Source organism: Gobio gobio (genome assembly GCF_949357685.1).
Source record: "Gobio gobio genome assembly, chromosome: 10".
NCBI classification, from domain to species: domain Eukaryota; kingdom Metazoa; phylum Chordata; class Actinopteri; order Cypriniformes; family Gobionidae; genus Gobio; species Gobio gobio.
The window spans coordinates 19,950,660-19,969,436 of NC_137116.1; the positions used below are offsets into that span (position 1 = coordinate 19,950,660).

General features: G+C 39.0%; 2 protein-coding genes across 6 annotated transcripts in view; one reads left to right on the plus strand and one right to left on the minus strand.

Moving 5' to 3' along the window:
* qars1 (glutaminyl-tRNA synthetase 1) overlaps window positions 1-547 on the plus strand; it is a 94,330-nt gene extending 93,783 nt beyond the window's left edge. The window contains exon 23 of the mRNA XM_079827621.1: window positions 15-547. Within this exon, the coding sequence (XP_079683747.1) occupies window positions 15-65 (51 nt within the window). The 3' untranslated portion in view covers window positions 66-547. The remainder of the gene's footprint in view (window positions 1-14) is intronic.
* On the minus strand, window positions 478-10,908 carry LOC307132967 (uncharacterized protein). 5 transcript variants are annotated; one of them, XR_013817340.1, is made up of 10 exons: window positions 10,748-10,908; window positions 9,635-9,847; window positions 9,219-9,337; window positions 5,429-5,698; window positions 4,918-4,961; window positions 3,318-3,389; window positions 3,162-3,224; window positions 2,376-2,411; window positions 1,394-2,054; window positions 478-1,224 (listed from the first exon to the last, which is right to left on the minus strand). XR_013817340.1 is itself a non-coding variant. In XM_079827622.1 (10 exons), the coding sequence occupies exons 1-9, from the start codon at window positions 10,814-10,816 to the stop codon at window positions 1,609-1,611; spliced, it is 1,332 nt and encodes a 443-aa protein (XP_079683748.1). In that variant the 5' UTR covers window positions 10,817-10,906; the 3' UTR covers window positions 478-1,236; window positions 1,568-1,608. The 5 variants fall into 5 exon arrangements, 1 of the variants encoding a protein (XP_079683748.1); XR_013817341.1 differs by having other exon boundaries at window positions 478-1,236; XR_013817342.1 differs by having other exon boundaries at window positions 2,376-2,408; window positions 10,748-10,906.
* Window positions 10,909-18,777: the final 7,869 nt, after the last annotated feature.

Consider the following 18,777-nt stretch of genomic DNA (forward strand, 5'->3'; position numbering starts at 1 on the left):
CTGTTCCTCCCCAGTTGGTGTTTAACAGGACCGTCACCCTGAAGGAGGACCCAGGAAAGATATGATTGGGCTACAAGAGAGAAGTTGTACTTTGACATCAACCATTCATCACAAAGCAGTTTTCAATATAATATGTCAAATAAACCGGGGAATTCAGTGTATTCTATCCATATTTTGAAGTCTTTTTTAACTCTCAGGTGCTAGGCTATTTTGTACAACCTATTCATTCTGCTGGGATTTGTCATCTATGAAATAAATGATTTCATTAAAGATATTGACTCACATAAATCTATTTGATAACCTTTCTTGGATAACCAAGCTTTCCTGTGGACAACCAACAAATCCATTTAATTTTCCACGGGTGAATTGTAACAATATCCTTAGACAGAATACCATATTAGTGTCAGTGCATCCCAATTCATAAAATGTTTAAGTTTCCCATTCCCAAGATGGTGTCCTACATCCGGTGATTTTTTTCAAAATATTATTTTATTGTGATGACAACATTTACGGCAGCAATGCAATATATAAACTATTTTAATCACAGATATATTGGTATTAATCATGATCTTACAGGTTTATTGTTGATGGTACTACTTTACAAAGGCAAATATTAAACATATAATTACACATTTGTAGTGCCTTCCAGGGAAAATAACAAGCTATTTGTACTTTGTCTACAAAGCACAACTATGCTAATAAACTATACCATTCATGGGACTCAAAACCCATGAATTTACAAATAATTGACACATGATATTTTGACAAAATAAAAAATCATTTAGAAATTACAACAATGCACACTAGTTTTTGTCCATGTGCATAAAGAGAAAGAGATTAAATTGGACCATTGGGTCATGTTTAGCCAAAATGAAACCACATTAAAATGACCACCAAACAGCTTATTGTGATACTGGATCTAAATAAAACTTGGGTGATGTATAAAATCAGTAATGATCATTCAATTTGCAATGGAGATATCGGGAACACATTTTCTATTTGTATAAGGTTGTTAAAATAAAAGGTAACAGTAACATGTCTAGACACCTTTAAAAATATGGCGGTCATTATAATAATTCCATATAAAACTGCTTTGGCAGCCCAATTCACTTCCATAATGTGACACTGCAGAGTGAAACATTAAATGAGAAAAATGTAGGGTGTAACTTGATTTTATCCAGTGAATTGCCTGCATGGTGAAGAGCAGGGTTCCTAAAACTCGATCTTGGAGGGCCACTGTCCTGCAGAGTTTAGCTCCAACCCTGATCAAACACACCTGAGCAAGCTAATCAAGGTATTCAGGATCACTAGAAAATCACAGGTAGATGAGTTTGATCAGGGTTGGAGCTAAACTCCACAGGACAGTGGCCCTCCAGGACCGAGTTTGAGGAACCCTGGTGAAGAGTGTTTCATACCCACACATCAGAATTGAGTCAGCAAGTCATTACATTGTAATTAAATATAGACACAAACATTTCCTCTTTTTAGAACAACATGCACTGCTGAATTGTGCACAAGACCAGAAATATAAAGTAAATGGGGAATATTTTGATTTCATGATGTTCACTGTAAAGCCCAGCTTCTTAAGGCTTATTAATTTAATAGCCTCTAGACAATATTTGGATCTCCACACACACCAAAAGCTGGTGCTGGTGTGTTGGGAACAGGCAGTTTATCTGTCTTCTCAAGGGTGTTATTTTCCTGCAAACAGAATGTGAGAGTTTGAAGAGCGTTGTTGGATTTGCTGTTGCAGTACGGGTGCTCTCTTCTTGAGCTTTTTGGTGGTCTGCCAACAGCTCTACGTCCAGCCAAAGCCCCTTTCCTCCGTGGACCTGCAGCTGGTTGTACACTAATCTGATTGATTGTCTGAGTGGCCTTACCAAAACAAAAAAGTGATGACTGCAGAGCACTGTCAGTCTTTATTTGAAAGAAATTGGTCACAAAAGCTCTTAAAGGTGGTGTAAAACTTGCGTCCTCGTTTAGCTTCTTTTTAAGCATTCCAAAAATCTCCTCGAGCTGTCCATCCAAAGACCCAACGATCTCTTCGGCTGAGCCTTAACAGATAAATACAATGATAATGACTGTGTTGTCTGTTAACAGGAATAGTCTTATTTAAGGGATAGTTCAACCAAAATTAAACATTTTGTCATAATTTACTCACCCTCAAGTTGTTACAAATCTGTATGAGTTTCGTTCTTCTGTGAAAAACAAAAGAAGATATTTTGAAGAATGTTGGAAAGAACTGTCTGGTTACCAACATTCTTTAAAATATCTAACAGGTTTGGAACAACCTTAGGGTGAGTAAATTATGACAATTTTCATTTGTGGGTTACTATCCCTTTAATGTAAAATGCTTTAAGAAAAAAATAACGTACTTGGGCCTGGCTCTTCTTCTGTAAAATGTTCTCCTTCTAAACAGAAAGACATACAAATAACAAAATGCTTCCATATTAAATCTTGATCTCACAAAACATTGAGACCACATAAAGCACATTTGGACCTTCACATTCCCATTACTTTCTAATTATTAAAAAACATTTCTCTGTTTCTTTGCCAGTGTGATCTGTGTACTTGCGTATCACACGTGTCTGTTAGTCTTTTTCCGTCGATCTAGTCTATTTCCAGTTTCCTGTCTTGCTCACGAAATTCTCAGTTATATCTGTGGTTGCCTGTCTCCTCCAGAGCACAGCAGTCTCGGACTGCCCATACCGATGCTGACCTTTGTTGCGTCCCTGGCTCTGGAGATTGGATTGGTTTTAGCTCGCCCAGTCTGACTTCCCCTCTTGCTCATGATTTGGATTTGATAACTGATCAGATGGACTCCTGGTTTGACTTTCGCCTGGCTGACCATTCTTTGTCTGGCTAATTTGAATTCGCCTGGATCCAGGAGGCTCACGCTGTTTTTTTAGTTCGAACTTTCTCATTAATGTTGACTACGCATATGTCTGCTCTTGGGCCTTTCCTTCCTGAAAACTTGACAAAAATGTACTTTTTGCCACACTTTACAGACTTTACTAATCATAAATATGAAATTTCTTGCAATAACAATGAAGTTATTTAACATTACATGATGGGACAGATTGACAGATGAATTCTTGCATTGCTGAATATCTACACATGTGAACTGTGTCAACAAAGTGACAAAAGATGAGTTTCTTCACCTGCGTTGATGACTGGTAGTGTAGCAACAGACACCCCATCTTCAATGCACGTGGTGTGTCCATCTGTTTTAGAGAAAGGGCAAAATGGTGTTAAATAATTTCTATAATATCTCTTATTATTAATAATAGTCTTATTTCTTTTCAACAGGTACATACCCGCCACTGTCGTGGTCTCCCATGACTGTTCCAATTCTAATGGTTTAAAAAGCTCTTCTGAAATGTCCTTCTCTGAATAGACACCCATATTTCAAAAAAAAAATGCTGGAATTAAACAAAGCTAATAACAAATCTTCTGCAATTACATGTGATTTAATATCAATTGATTTAATTAAAATGCCTTAAATGTTGAATATATTTGTAGCACTTTTCAAATTAAAAGTATCCATCCTATTTATACACATATTATAAAAAAAATGCTGTGAGTGTTACAATCAAGCAATAAGGTACCAGAGGCCATGCTATATTGGGAATGTAGTCATTGCTACAGGCTGTTGTTACCCATCACAAGAATATATTCACAATATAGCCTTATACATTATTGCTTGATTGTAACGTTACATCCTTGTATCCAGTATTGTCTTTGTTTATTTCCTATTTATCACTTTTAAATAAAACTCTGCACTTGAGTTTAACATCAGTCCCATTGTGCACCCTTGTCACAACTGTTTCTATACACCGATCAGGCATAACATTATGACCAATAATTATATCCTAATATTGTGTTGGTCCCCCTTTTGCTACAGTCAACATCTCAAACTCGTTGTTGTGCTCCTCAAACCATTCCTGAACCATTTTTGCTTTGGGGCAGGGCACATTATCCTGCTGAAAGAGGTCACAGCCACCAGGGAATACCGTTTCCATGAAAGGGTGTACATGGTCTGCAACAATGCTTAGGTAGGTGGTACGTGTCAAAGTAATATCCACATGGATGGCAGGACCCAAGGTTTCCCAGCAGAACTGGGTTTCCCTCTGGCTTGCCTTCTTCCCATAGTTCATCCTGGTGCCATATGTTCCCCAGGTAAGCGATGCACATGCACCCGGCCATCCATTCGATGTAAAAGAAAATGTGATTCATCAGACTTCTTCCATTGCTCCATAGTCCAGTTCTGATGCTCACGTGCCCACTGTTGGCACTTTCGGTGGTGGACAGGGGTCAGCACGGGCACCCTGACTGGTCTGCAGCTATGCAGCCCCATACACAACAAACTGTGATGCACTGTGTATTCTGACACCTTTCTATCAGAAATAGCATTAACAACTTGAGCAATTTGAGCTACAGTAGCTCTTCTGTTTTATTGGACCACACGGGCCAGCCTTCGCTGCCCACGTGCATCAATGAGCCTTGGCCGCCCATGACCCTGTCACCGGTTCACCACTGTTCCTTCCTTGGACCACTTTTGATAGATACTGACCACTGCAGAGCTGCAGTTTTGGAGATGCTCTGACCCAGTCGTCTAATCACAATTTGGCCCTTGTCAAGCTCGCTCAAATCCTTACGCTTGCCCATTTTCCTGCTTCTACCACATCAGTTTGTGTTAGACAAACATCGACAAAATGTTCATTTGATGCATAATATATCCCACCCACTAACAGGTGCCGTGATGAAGAGATGATCAGTGTTATTCACTTCCCCTCATATGGTCATAATGTTATGCCTGATCAGTGTACGTGTGTATGTGAGACCCACTTCATTAACGTGGCCACAATAAACTTACTATCACGGCTGCTCTGATCTTAACTGCCAGAATCGTCTTACCTGCAGGTTCAGCATATGACTTTTGAAAAAGCTTGTAGTATAATCTGTGGTGAAATATAATCAAAAAGTATGGCTTAGTTTTCAGTTGTAATAACTTGTATATTTACATAAGACAGAATTAATGTGTTTTTAATTTGTGGGGCATAAAAAAGTGGTGTTAAAAAGGTTTTATTAAAATACTTTTTTTTTTTTAAATTAATATATTGAAAATTTTAGTCCACAAAATAAAGGTCAATGTGGTGTGACCAACATGTACGAAGCCATAAAAGAGAAAATGGCATCACAGGGAGGATACCACTTGACATTTTTTGAGTTTTTGGAGATTTTATGTGAAAAAAAAATGAATGCAAACATAACAAAGATTATGGCACATATGTTTTGAACTAGAGATATTTTAATTGAAAATTCTTTGTTGCTACTGACTCATAAACAGCTTCACTACATTGTCATTTCATAACACATTTTAAAAACAATTTTACTATATTTTATCAAACACCATTGAATGACAGACCTGTAGCAGAACTGAAGGTCAGGGCAAATGGATCGATCTGCAATAGCGTAAATGTAGTTATCGCCTTCCTCTTCCTGCAGGTTGTATTTAATGCTTTTGAGTGCAGATGAAGGAGAGTGACCAGTTCTGTAGAGCTGTTGCAGCTTTTCAATGGTGTCATTAGACACATCTCTCCACCTCATGACTTCAGCAGTGTTCAGTCTATGGTTATGTTCGTTCCTCAAGTTCACATGAAGGAAATAGCCCTCTTCGATGTGTGGGTCTCCTGATCTGTGGAAAGATAGATAAAGGATTTTGTTTTAATAGAGACAGAGCGACACGCATCATAATCTGAAGTCTTCATTGACTTTGTATTGCGTGAGGCTGCTTCCTTGTCATTTCGGACTTATAACAAAAAACTGAACAATATATAAAAGCTGATATGTGACAAAGTGTACAGCAAACAAGCTAAACAAAACCCAGAACCAAAAACCTTTTATAAGCTGTTGACCCAAAAAACGAGCGTTTAAGGACAAAAAAGTGGATTCAGACCATTGAGACAGAGCGTGACGGGTCATATAAGACTGAGAACTACGGCGACTAGAGGGGAACGTGATCAGCGACAGTAAATATAATATATAAAACGGACATTTGGATATTTGACTTAACAGTGACAAAATGTTTACTGCACACATAGACATATTGAGGCATACTGAGTGTCAGGATCCCAAAAGTTACCCATTCTTCCTGCTGAAGCTTCACTTCGTATTGCCTGTATCAACTTTTATCTTCTTAAATGCTCGTTTTTTTGGGTCGACAGCTTATAAAAACGTATTTCTGTGTTTTTTAGCTTGTTTGCTGTACACCTTGTCACATATCAGCTTTTAGACACTGTTCAGTTTTTTGTTATAAGTCCGAAATGACAATGAGGCAGCCTCACGCAATGCAAAGTCAATGGAGAGCGTTGGATTGTCACACCCCCCCCCCCCCCCCAGTGTGGGCGTGGCCTAAATACGCTTTGTCTCTATGCAGAGTTTCAAAATAGATTGTACGCCCTATTGTACATACAAATTACATTTCTAATGACCAAATGTTTGGGTGTTCAAAATTCTTTTGAATTGTGTGGTTTTGTAGTGTATCACCTTCAGGGCTCGACAATAAAGCTTGTCTAGGACAAGTGGATTTTTTGAAGGGGCAAGTGAAAGACAATTTTACTTGCCCGACCGGACAAGCTGATTAAAACGTCGATAACAAAAAATAACTAGGGAATCACCAAAATGCAAGAATGATTCTGCATTCATTTAGTGTAAGTGGCGATTGACAGTGGATAATAATATATAATATAATGAACTGACGGTAACAGGGTTGTGCTGTTGACGCTCGCGCAGCCTCTCGAGGAGAAATCAAAACAAATGTGCGCCACTCAAACAGAGAAACTCTGTTAACACACTGCAGTAAAATTGTAGAAATGTTGAGTTTATTTATATTTAGAACATATGATACAGTTGCAACGTCACATTACCAAGAGTGCTGTTTTCCTGAATACCATCACGATTGAAAACTGTGACACTGATTTCATATGACAGTTCCAAAAACAATTAATTAACATTAGGTCACTTACATTTTAGACTAAATATTGAGTGTTTTTGTTCTATTTCAGCAGCTAAAATAGTTCCAAACAAAGATCACAGCAGAACCATAACGCATCTCACAGCAACAGTGTGTTACTGAATGATTCAGCTTTTGAATGAATCGGTTGAATCAAAGATTCAATGACCTATTCATAAACGACTGCCTCATTCCTGAACGAATCAGCCGTTTGAACGAATCGACTCAATGACTCGCTCATTTAGATGGTCTCCTGCCACCCCCTACTGGCAGTTTAGATTCATGTTTAAACATTCTTTCCAACATTTCTTATTTGTATATTCAAAAAATATTTAAAACAATCTCATAACATTATTTAATACTAGTGTTAATTTCGTCAGACGAGACGAGACTAAATATGTTCGTTAACGACCTTTTTTTCCATGACGAAGACGAGACGATGACGAGACTGCACCAATGTCCAAAAACACTGACTAAGACTAAATTAACATGCATTATTGTTGATGAAATTTTTTTTGCATAAAATAAAAACGAAGATAAAATCTCTCTTCATTTTCGTCTACAATTGTCTCTACTTTTACATCATGAGATGAATATTCAGCTGTTCAAAATATTCAGAAAGGGTTCCCGCTGTTGCTGGAGTACAGGTCTCTCTCAGACTCCGCCTGTCATCTCGCGGCCGCGCGCGTGTGGTCACGTGGTTCCCGGAGCGCTCAATACCTCTAGCGCTGTGTCAGTATATTTGAATGGCTTAAGCCGCGTAAGTTAAACAACAGCTTCACTTTACAGGTGTTTGCAGCAATTTTTGGTAAACAGTACAGCATAGTGTGCGTCAGCCACATTTACAGTATCATTTTATTATGGAGAGTGGTAGAGATCAACATTGTTAACATTAATATTAATGTTTTTCTTGTATTTAGCCCTCAGGTATTCCTTACTAATTAAGTCACACTTGTACTCATTGATGGTCAAATGTGACCATACACCTTAACTATTTCAAAAATAAATAGCCTATATTTTAATTCAATAATATTTATTGAATATTTTGAGGAGATCTTTTGGTACTAAATACTATTTGTGCAATACTTATGGTCCATTAATGATCACTTAAAATATTTTTTCTTCTAATATTTTTATTATTTATATTACAATTAGTGTATTAATTAAGGTTAAAATAGAGAATTCCACTGCAAAGAGGCAAATTAGAGTCATTTTGTGGCTGGAAAAATAAAAAAATTCACTAATGCCATTACCCACTGGGTGCCTGTATGGCTCTTTAATACATACACAGATCATAACTGCTTACTTATTTGTGAAATTTTGAAATGTTAATAATAGTGAATAGTAAAGAATGCAAGCAAATATAATATAACCCCAAAAAAGTGTAAAAAACATATTTTCCCTTATACTATGTACAGTAGGCTATATACATATGAATTCATACTGAATCAAGATCGAACTCGATATTTGTGCCCATCGTCTCATAAGCTAATGCTGATCTACGCTGTAAATCAACCAGTTAGCTATGGTGTTGTGGCACAAACATTATGCAGGTTATATGTACTTTATGTAACTTATTTTGCCACAAAATATATTGAGTTTTCCTTTGACTAAAGCTAGACTAAAATGACTAGACTTTTGGTCGACTAAAACTTGACTAAGATACCTTGAGTTGTCTTTTGACTAAATCTAGACTAAAATGACGAGACTTTTAGTCGACTAAAACTTGACTAACAAAAAAAGATATGTGAATGACTAAATATGACTAAAACTAACAAGGACATTTGGCACAAGACTAAGACTAAGACTAAATTAAAAATAGGTGACAAAATTAACACTATTTAATACAGTTGTATTTTTTCAGTGTAAATTATTTAATTTGATTGGCAACAGCCCTATAAGTGTTGTCTTCTAATTTAATTTATTGATAAAATTTAAGAATATAAAAGGAAAGCTGAAGCATAGCCTATATTTAATAAGATTAGGGGGAAAATGCCCTTAATAAAAGGTAAAAATATCACAAATATGCAGATTTAAATATGTCAAAGCTGATTGATCACTGGTGAGTATATTGCTTCAGAATACATTTTATTTAAAAAAAAATTCCGGACAAGCAAATTTTTTACTCAGACAAGTGAATGACAGATTTACACGTGAACAGGCTTAATGTCGAGCCCTGAGCTTGGTCTTATTTTTATCTCACCTGGACTTTCTTTCATACATATGTCTCTTGAGAATCAGAAACATGGTAGCAGGGCAGTTGGTATTTTTAGATGTCTTGGATGATGCACTGTACGTTTTGTGTTGGCATCTCAGATCCACCTGGTATATACAAAATACAGTGCTTTTGAGAGAATGGCCTTACATTCAATGTTTCAACTGAACATGAAATCAGGTTGTTGTTGTTGTTGTTGTTGTTTTTTTAAATCTTCTTTGCTTTTAATCCTGTAAGCATTATTACATTATCATTAATCATTTTAGAGAAAGTTATTATACTGATGAATCGCATTCAATAAGAACAGAAATGTCTTAAAGGATTAGTTCACGTCAAATCTCAATTTTGATATCAGGTTGCTTTTAAAGCGTTTCTCTGTCACACACATAACAGGTTGTGCCTACTCTGTATTTGTTGTAGCGTCCAGAATCAGGGTATGTCCTGGATTTCCTCCATGTTAAAGCTGAGGTCTTTTGGAAGTCCTCCAGCCACTTTTGGACCTGCTCCTCAGTAGTCAGCTGCAATTTAAGAGCCGCTCGAAAGTTTTCAACATCCCCAGACATTTCCAGCAGTTCATGACGACACAGTAGATGACTGTACCCTGGTGGCAAGATTTTCTGCCATGCAAAGTGTGAGGTAATAAAACACGGTTAATTAATTTCACCATAACATGTCCAGGTCAAGATTGTATGGTTCTGTCACTTTCAATTTTAATTGCATTGTGAAATATTCACACCAATTAAACATACACCTTTATTGCTTAAGATTTAATTACTGTAATTTACTTTTTAATATATAATTCTCATTGTTCTTTATGAAGATTCAAATTAGATTATCATTATTATTATAATAACATGTTTTTTTTTAAAAGAAATACTCCAGTACAACGAAATAGTGTTTAAATCAGCATAACTTTAATGCAAAAGCTACCACGATATACCATACTTTTTATTGTGTGAAATGTTTTAAGGCATTTTTTTCGCATTAATTATAATTTGATGGAAAATTTTCTTACAATAATTTAACAATGAAAGCAATGCCAAATTTTACTTTTAAAGTATTTAGTATAGTAACGCTAGCTTTATTAACAATTGTGTTTTGTCACAAAGATTTATAGAAGTATATGTGTCACATTTTGACTATGGCAGCAGTGATTGGTTCTTCGTGTGTTTAGACCTTTAGACGTTTATTTTTCATAACATATATCGGTTTGTAGAAAATACAATTGCAATGAGCCACATGGTTTTACCTAAAGGTGATGATAACTACGGTTATTATACAATGGTATAACTATGCTATAACTGATAAAGATTCATAATGGTAAGCAAAACTTTATATAATTAAAACATTACTTTAATAGGCTAAATAACTATATAGTGTTAATGTAGTGTTAACGGTAAATATTATGAATCGTGTCAGCTGTGCTAACGTTAGCCGGCTAAGTTAGCACACATAAACTTAGGCCTCTCTCTTTAAAGGTAAAACAGCTGCTGATGATAATATGAATAACACCAAACCTCCACGTGATCCGTATCCTCCGCTGCTTTATCTTCTCCAATACAGTGCTCACACTTTAACAGTGTCATGTTGAGCAGCTGAACACAGCCAAAGAGCTAAACTTCGCGATCGGGTTTATAGTTAACCGTCTTACGGAAAACTCTCGCGAGAAATGGGCCCCTCTCTCTCTCTCTCTCTCTCTCTCTCTCTCTCTCTCTCTCTCTCTCTCTCTCTCTCTCTCTCTCTCTCTCTCTCAATTCAGATAGCTTTATTAGCATGACAAAAAATACATTTTGTATACATTTAGTAAGTAGCCTAGAGATAATAATAATAATAAATCCAAATAAAAAAGACAATTCGAGTAAAATCACAGCTTATCCCGTGCGAATGCGCCACGCAAAATTCAGATGTGGGGGAGTAATTTCTAAATCACACGAGGTCCCCAGATAATAGCCTATTATCCCGTGCGAATAGGGCTTTAGTTGTTGTTGTTGTTGTTGTTTTCACAGTGGGTCATAATATAGCATATCTTTGTCAGTGCGTTTTGTGGTGTTAGGAATTGTTTTTCTGCGCATTTTCGCACTAACTCAAAACGTGCGTACGTACACCACCTCCTGAGCTGGCGTAGGATTTGAGCGTGCCGTACGCCAACGTCCATATTGATAAATCTCAAAGTCACCGTGGTTTTGGGTGTACGCCAGGTGTACGCTGGAAATTTGGTGTATGCACTTTTGATAAATGAGGGCCCTTGTGAGCACCCTCACACACCCCCAGCATGCACCGGAAGAGAGAGAGAGGGCGAGAGAGACAGATAGAGAGAGACAGAGAGAGAGAGAGAGAGAGAGAGAGAGAGAGAGAGAGAGAGAGAGAGAGAGAGAGAGAGAGAGAGAGAGAGAGAGAGAGAGAGAGAGAGAGAGAGAGAGAGAGAGAATGAAATATATTGAAACATAACTATTTACTAAAAAATAGCCATGATGAAGTACAAACCAAGACATGAGGTGCGACTTTATTATCTGAAAATATATTTGTTTCTTCCCTTAAAAAAATAAATAGGCAAAAAATGTTACATTCTCAACTTTAATACTATTTCCTTGTGATTATTATTCACTTTTATTGTAACTAAATGAAAGGCCAATTAAAATGGTTAATGATTATTATAAATGTTAACCATTTTCAGTAAGAAAATGTTTCTATAAAATACATTCATGTTACATTTACATTAACAAGGTAGTGATATAATGATACCATATATGTAGTTATGGTGGACATTTACTATAGTGACCACTGTAATAAAAGGTTTAAAAGGTAACAAAAGGTATTCACTCTCACTATCTTCATTTGTTCGAACAAACACCCGCTATACACAAATGCAGATATATGTTGGACTATAGCATCATGAAGTCGCTGCATGACTAGAACTAGTGGATGGCAATACATTTGTCCTTTGCTAAAACTCCTGATGAGCACTGATGCTTTTTTGATAAAGGCATAGGCAGACATCAAGTACAGTTTATGAATATTGGTTCTGCATATATCGAAGAGATCATGAGGAGGAGTGGTACTCCACGTGAAGACTTTGAGAAACTGTGACATAGCAAAGGGTGCACCTAACTGGACATATCCTACGCATGCCCAAACAACAACACCCCAAAACAGTTATGAAGTGGACACCACCAGGAAGACGCAGGACACAGGGAAGACCAAGGAAGACATGAGACAGATGTTTCGCAAAGACCTGAAGAATGCAGGTGTTCCATGAGAAGATGTGAGGAACGTGGCCACGGATCGAATATGTTGGAGGACACATGTTGCCCAGTGTGCCCAGAACAGGACATGATGATGATGTTGTCAGTTTACATAACTGTAGGATTTCTTTCTGTAAAAAGTGTTGCATAATTAAATGTTAAAAACAGTTAACTGATATGTGTGCATTTCCATTATTGAAAGTATATCTTTAATAGCACATATGAATTTGTTTAAAAATGTTGATTATTCGCTTGATCTTTTGATCACGTAAATGATTTACATGCAAACGGGACATTATCAGCAGTACAACTGATCTGATTTTGATAAAATAATTGAATATCTGATGTCATGTGAGTATCTCTACTCTTGCAAACAGAGGTTATGAGGTCTGAAGAGACATATAACATTACATGAACAGACATGGCCCAATTTGTAATAATTTTAAAGAAAACATTGTACTTAATATAAATTTTCTGACAGTGTGTGGGACATCCTACTACTTTCCAAGAAGGGGAGCAACTGATTTACAAAAATCATGATGAATATGTACAGGAATTGAGGCAGTAGCCAATGGCAGGAGTCGGAGTAAAAGCTGCAGGATTATGTACGAGTATATGTACAAATATGTACGAGTATCATATGAATTTGACAACTTGTTAAATCTTGTGAATTATTAAGACTTTGAGAATATATTCTAACTGATTGAGCCATGGGGTTTGTAAGAATATGTTTAAGTAACAACAAATGCTTGATAAAGAGTTCAAACCAACACATACTTGCCATTGCAAATATTCGCTGTTGCTGCTTTCGGTCTTCTCCGTTACTTCTCCATGAACAAGAATGGGCTGACTGAGGCCCTTTTGTTCTTTCCAGGTAAAAAAAAAGAAAGAGAGAAAAAAAGTCATAATATATAATACATACATTATAAACAGTAAAAAGTACTATTACATTACAATATTTGGATTTAACATTAAAAGGCTTTTAAAGCATGGTAAGTGTTCTGTTTACTGTCTATTTACAACAAACATCACATTAAAACTACCAATACTGTGGTAAAATCATTGCAAGTGTTGTTTTTATTGTGCTTCTACTACAAATGCCACGTAGGAACCACACTAGTAGTTCTTATTAAATATTAATAATATGATATAAAAAAATGAAATATGTTTAAAGGTCTATAGCACGTCACGTGACAGTGTTTAATCACCCTATAAGCAAGGTGCGTTGATTTAGAAAGCAAAGAAATGCGAAGCCTGAGTGGAGATGAAAGATATAATGCAGTGACTGAACATAATCTGATCAATAACCACAAGCAGAAAATACTTGATATCAAACATTAGGGCATAATTTATGACTACTCACGAACACGTGGCACACGTGAACTGATGCCAAACATCGCGATGTGTTCTGAACAAGACTTCTTCAGCGCGATTTCAGGCTTGTTTGAGATGAGCAAAATCTGCGCAGAACCGATCACCGGTGATTAGCGCGAGATGCATGCCGGTTAGAAATGTGTCCGAGGGCGGTCCGCCTTGCTCTGATATCATGCTGACGTATGTCAAAAAACTCTCGCGAGCGAAAGGCGGATGTGTCGGATTCTGCAGTTAAGCGCAGTTGCTCTCAACCGACTGTGCTGATCAAAAGGCTTGTTTGAGATGCGCCTCGCCTCGCCTCGCCTCGCCTGCAGTTCAGCCGAGACTAGGCGGCTGCAGTGAGGGGAGGAGTGAAAAAAGTGCAGGCAAGCCGGACAGTTCTCTCTTCTCGTAGTGGATCAGACACCTGCGAGATCAAAGGCGGATATCGCGGGATTCACACTCGTGCGCTTTGTCTCGTCTGAGGTCAAAGGTCAAAGGTCTGCATCACTTTAAAGTTATATATGAAAATGTTACATGTGTGTGTGAAAAACTTTCTTCAAATGTATGTAGTTAATAAAAATGTTCTTTAATAAAAAGCCCCGTCAAATGTACTGTTTGGAGACAAATGTAGGCTATAAGATTTTTAATTAAAAAACCTGAATCAGCAGAATCTCAAAAACTTGTTTCACAATTTTACATTTTTAAAGCGTTTCAGAAACACGTTTTACTGTTTCTGGTAACATTTTACAATGCCTGAATAGTACGTTTTTGTTTTTAACTATATGTATTGCTTTAAAGTTTTAGTTTCGTGTGTGTGTGTGTGTGTGTGTGTGTGTGTGTGTGTGTGCGTGTGTGTGTGTGTGTGTGTGTGTGTGTGTGTGTGTGTGTGTGTGTGTGTGTGTGTGTGTGTGTGTGTGTGTGTGTGTGTGAAAAATGTTCTTCAAACGTATGTAGTCAATATAAACTTTCTTTAATAAAAACTCCCCTCGATCACACTGTCTACCACCCCAACTGTATGGGGTAAGATTTTTAAATAAAAACAACCCCTGAATCCAGTGTTTAATCTCAAAACCTTGCTTCACATTTTTTACCATTTTAAAATCATATAGTTTTATACTATTTCAGAAACACATTTTACTTTTTCTGATAACATTTTACAATGCCTGAATACTACATTTTTAGTTTTTAACGATCTGCATCGCTTTAAAGTTTAAAATTAGTATGTGGAAATGTTACATGCAAGAATAATTTCTTCAAATGTAAGAAAAAACGTTCTTAAATAAAAATCACCATGTTGATCGCCATGTTTACTACCCACGTTTTGCCCTTTTTTAAGTTTAAAGCACATAGTTTTGAACAGTTTAAACTTTTTTTTTCTTTTTTAAAAGTAAAATAGTTTATTAAAAGAGCTTGAGAGACAATTAGAGTTGAAAGAGCTAAGAGAGAATAACTAAATAAACAATGAACTAAACAAAATGTTAAAACTAATACTATTTATAAAAGTCATTTGTTTAATTATTTTAAGAGAGTGTATTCTTCTGCTCCGAGGGGAGTGTTAGGGGCGGAGTCTGGCGGGGTTTACGCACAGCCCCCAGAGTCCATTGATGATCTAGCCATCAGGGGAGAGAGGACGTGTTTGCACGGAGTTCCATGTGTGTGTGTGTGTGTGTGTGTGTGTGTGTGTGTGTGTGTGTGTGTGTGTGTGTGTGTGTGTGTGTGTGTGTGTGTGTGTGTGTGTGTGTGTGTGTGTGTGTGATTAGAGTTGAAAGAGCTAAGAGTGAATAACTAAATAAACTATGAACTAAACAAAATGTTAAAACTAATACTATTTATAAAAGTCATTTGTTTAATTATTTTAAGAGGGTGTATTCTTCTGCTCCGAGGGGAGTGTTAGGGGTGGAGTCTGGCGGGGTTTACGCATAGCTTACACACAGATTCAGTGGCTGCTGCACACCCTTTAAGGCCTGTACACACCGGGACGAATATCGCACGCGCTTATCGGCAGCGTTTTTCGTGACGTTTTTCGGCGCGTCTTGAGTGTTCACACCCAAACGATTTCCACTGGCGATGCGGCGAGTGAACGTGCATATTCAGTAGATGCGCTCCCGGTACACAAGGTGGTGCTGCGGCACTTACGCTTCTGACACTCGCTTGTCACACAGAAGAAAAGGAGAGACAGTATTTATGTGCTTGCCAAAACCACAGATATATTATGTCTATGGCAAAACCATTCACACACTTTTTGCTAACTGGCAAGCGGCATTAGCAGCCCATCTTCTACTTTGTCTACTTACTACTTCTTCTTCGTATCAATGTGTGCTCTGCAAGACCGTTTTGTGCTTGAGCGCCACCAAGTCGTGTTTTACTGTCACTTCAGCAGCTCCAGGCACGTGAACAAAAGCGCTGATCTCATTGGTCGGCCAGTTTTTAACGCGCCGCGTCAAAATAAAAAAACGAACCCGAGGCGGTTTTTTTTAAATGACGCTTTTACGCCTGGCGTTTTACGCGTCGGTGTGCACACTCACATTGGCGCCCATTGTTTAGTCACGAGGCGTTAAACGTCGGTGATAAACGCGCGCGAAAATCGTCCCGGTGTGAACAGGCCTTTACACTGCGTGTCCCCGTCTCAGACGAACAAGGTGAGCCTGAGCGCGAAACTTCACGAAGATTGAAGCCTCTAAACACGTCTTATCTACTGTGTTCGCCACATGATGATAAACAAAAAGTAATCTACACGCTTCAAAAATTACAAAATCAGTTTGCCGTGTGTGTCGTATGTTCTGTGAAGTGACAGTGCTGCTGCTACGATCGATGCTGTCTTACTTGATGTTCTTAATATGAACAAAATGCCCCAGAAAAAATAATATAAAATTGAATAAAACATGTGTCTGTAGTAACAATTGGCTATAAGGAGTTTACAAAATAGATATTTTAATATTTTATATTAAAAAAATTAAATAGGCCAATAAAAATAATATGTTTATTACGTGTGTGTGTGTGTGTGTGTGTGTGTGTGTGTGTGTCATGCCTTCGATCTGACTTGGGTGTTTTGTTTTGTTTTGACAGTTCGCCATGTGCTCTGCTGTCATTGTGGCGTCTCCCCACCCCCTTGTTATTCCATCAGCGTTATCATTCACCGCTATCACCTGTCTTTTATCAGACTTCCTTAATTATTCCCCTATTTAACCCTCTCGTGTTTGCTGTCCTGTGCCAGATTGTTTGTGTTTGTTACCTTGCACTCCGGCCTGCGATTCTCTTGTCTTGTCTTTGTGAAATCGAGTTTTGTTTCCCGTTTTTGAGGCTCCAGTGCCTGTTTGTGTTCCTGTTAGTGTTCCTCTCTCTCTCTCTGCCGCCCAGACTGTTCTCTCGCTGTTCCGGCCTGGATCCCTCCCGTTCCCCGGCTCTGGTTTGTCTCGCTCCAGTTTCCCGTCCTCGCCCACCAGCTGTCGCTCTCTCTGCCGGCCCGCCCACCCGGGCGCTGCGATCTTCGTAGCGGTCTGCTTCTTCAGCCTACCTGAAACCGCACGGAACCGTGCTGCCAGCGCCCCCTGCTGGCTTTACTTTACTTTACTCTTTTGTTGACTATTTTTGCCCAGTTGAGTGCAAAGAACAATTAATAAATTAAGTTTTGTTGTCTGCAATTGAATCTCGTCCAGATCCTTGACAGAACAATCTGGCCATGATGGATTCAGCAGACACAGACCAGGTCCGGACAGCACTCGCCCAGCAAGGTGCCCTTTTAGGCCAGCAAGTTACCCAGCTTACCACCACTTCACGGGAGGTAGAGTTTCTAACAGCTCAAGTGGCCGATCTTAACGCACGGGTTATAGAGCTCCAGCGAGGAGCCCCTGGGCCTCAACCTATCAACCCTCCTGTTCAATCTTCTCCTCACCGTGAGCCCGAACCTCATGCCAACAGCCCACCACCCTACGACGGGGATCCCAACTCCTGTCGGGCATTTTTATCTCAATGCTCTCTAGTGTTTGCACTGCAGCCCCGCCGCTACGCCACTGAAGACTCCAGGGTGGCGTACGTCCTAACTTTGCTTACTGGAAAAGCCCTTGAATGGGGTACTGCTGTCTGGGATGCTCAAGCTCCTTTTTGTCGTTATTTTGAGGACTTCCGTGAGGAGGTGATCAAATTGTTTGACCGATCGGCAAGGGGGAATGAGGCCGCTTCCAGGCTGGTGCGGCTCTCGCAGGCAGGTCGTTCCGTCACAGATTATGCTATCCAGTTCCAAACCTTGGCGGCCACCTGCGATTGGAATGAGGGCGCCCTGCGCTCCAGATTTCTAGAAGGACTGGATGAGACTGCCACCCATGAGCTGCCCCGTGACATGGATTCCTTGGTTGACCTGGCTCTTCGTATAGAAGCTCGGATCCTTCGTCGGCGCCAGCGGCGGTCCGTTAACCCATTTTGGAGGTTGGGAGAGGGCTCCCTTCCCCAAGTCACCCCTGTCCAGTCTTCACCTCTCCCCACTGATCCTGAACCCATGCAATTGGGACGTCTCCGCCTCACACCTCAGGAGAAACAGGATCGTCTGGCTCGAGGTTTATGTCTGTACTGTGGGAAAGCTGGGCACTTTGCTATCAAGTGTCCTTTAAAAGCCAAGGCCCACCAGTGAACCGGGGACTCCTGGTGGGCGCATCTCCTTGTGTTAATTCCCTTTGTTCTCGCACGCTGTTACCCGTCTCCGTCCAGCATGGGGGGGCCTCCAACTCCTGCCAGGCTCTCGTGGATTCTGGGGCTGAGGGCAATTTTCTGGACAGTGCTATCGCCAAGCAGTGGGGCATTCCAGCCATCCCTCTCTCCTCACCCATTCCGGTGTGGTCGTTAGCTGGTCAGCTTATCTCCACCATTACCCACACCACCCCTCGCGTAAGTTTAGTTGTTTCTGGCAATCACCGGGAGGATATTGAGCTGTACCTACTGAATTCCCCGGGTGCCCC

Coding starts and splice junctions, on each gene's coding strand:
- LOC307132967 (XM_079827622.1), bottom strand. CDS start 10,816: ATGACACTGTTAAAGTGTGAGCACTGTATTGGAGAAGATAAAGCAGCG. Junction 2,412..3,161: donor ACTACCAGTCATCAACGCAG/GTGAAGAAACTC, acceptor CTTTCTGTTTAG/AAGGAGAACATTTTACAGAA. Junction 2,055..2,375: donor AGAAGAAGAGCCAGGCCCAA/GTACGTTATTTT, acceptor TTATCTGTTAAG/GCTCAGCCGAAGAGATCGTT.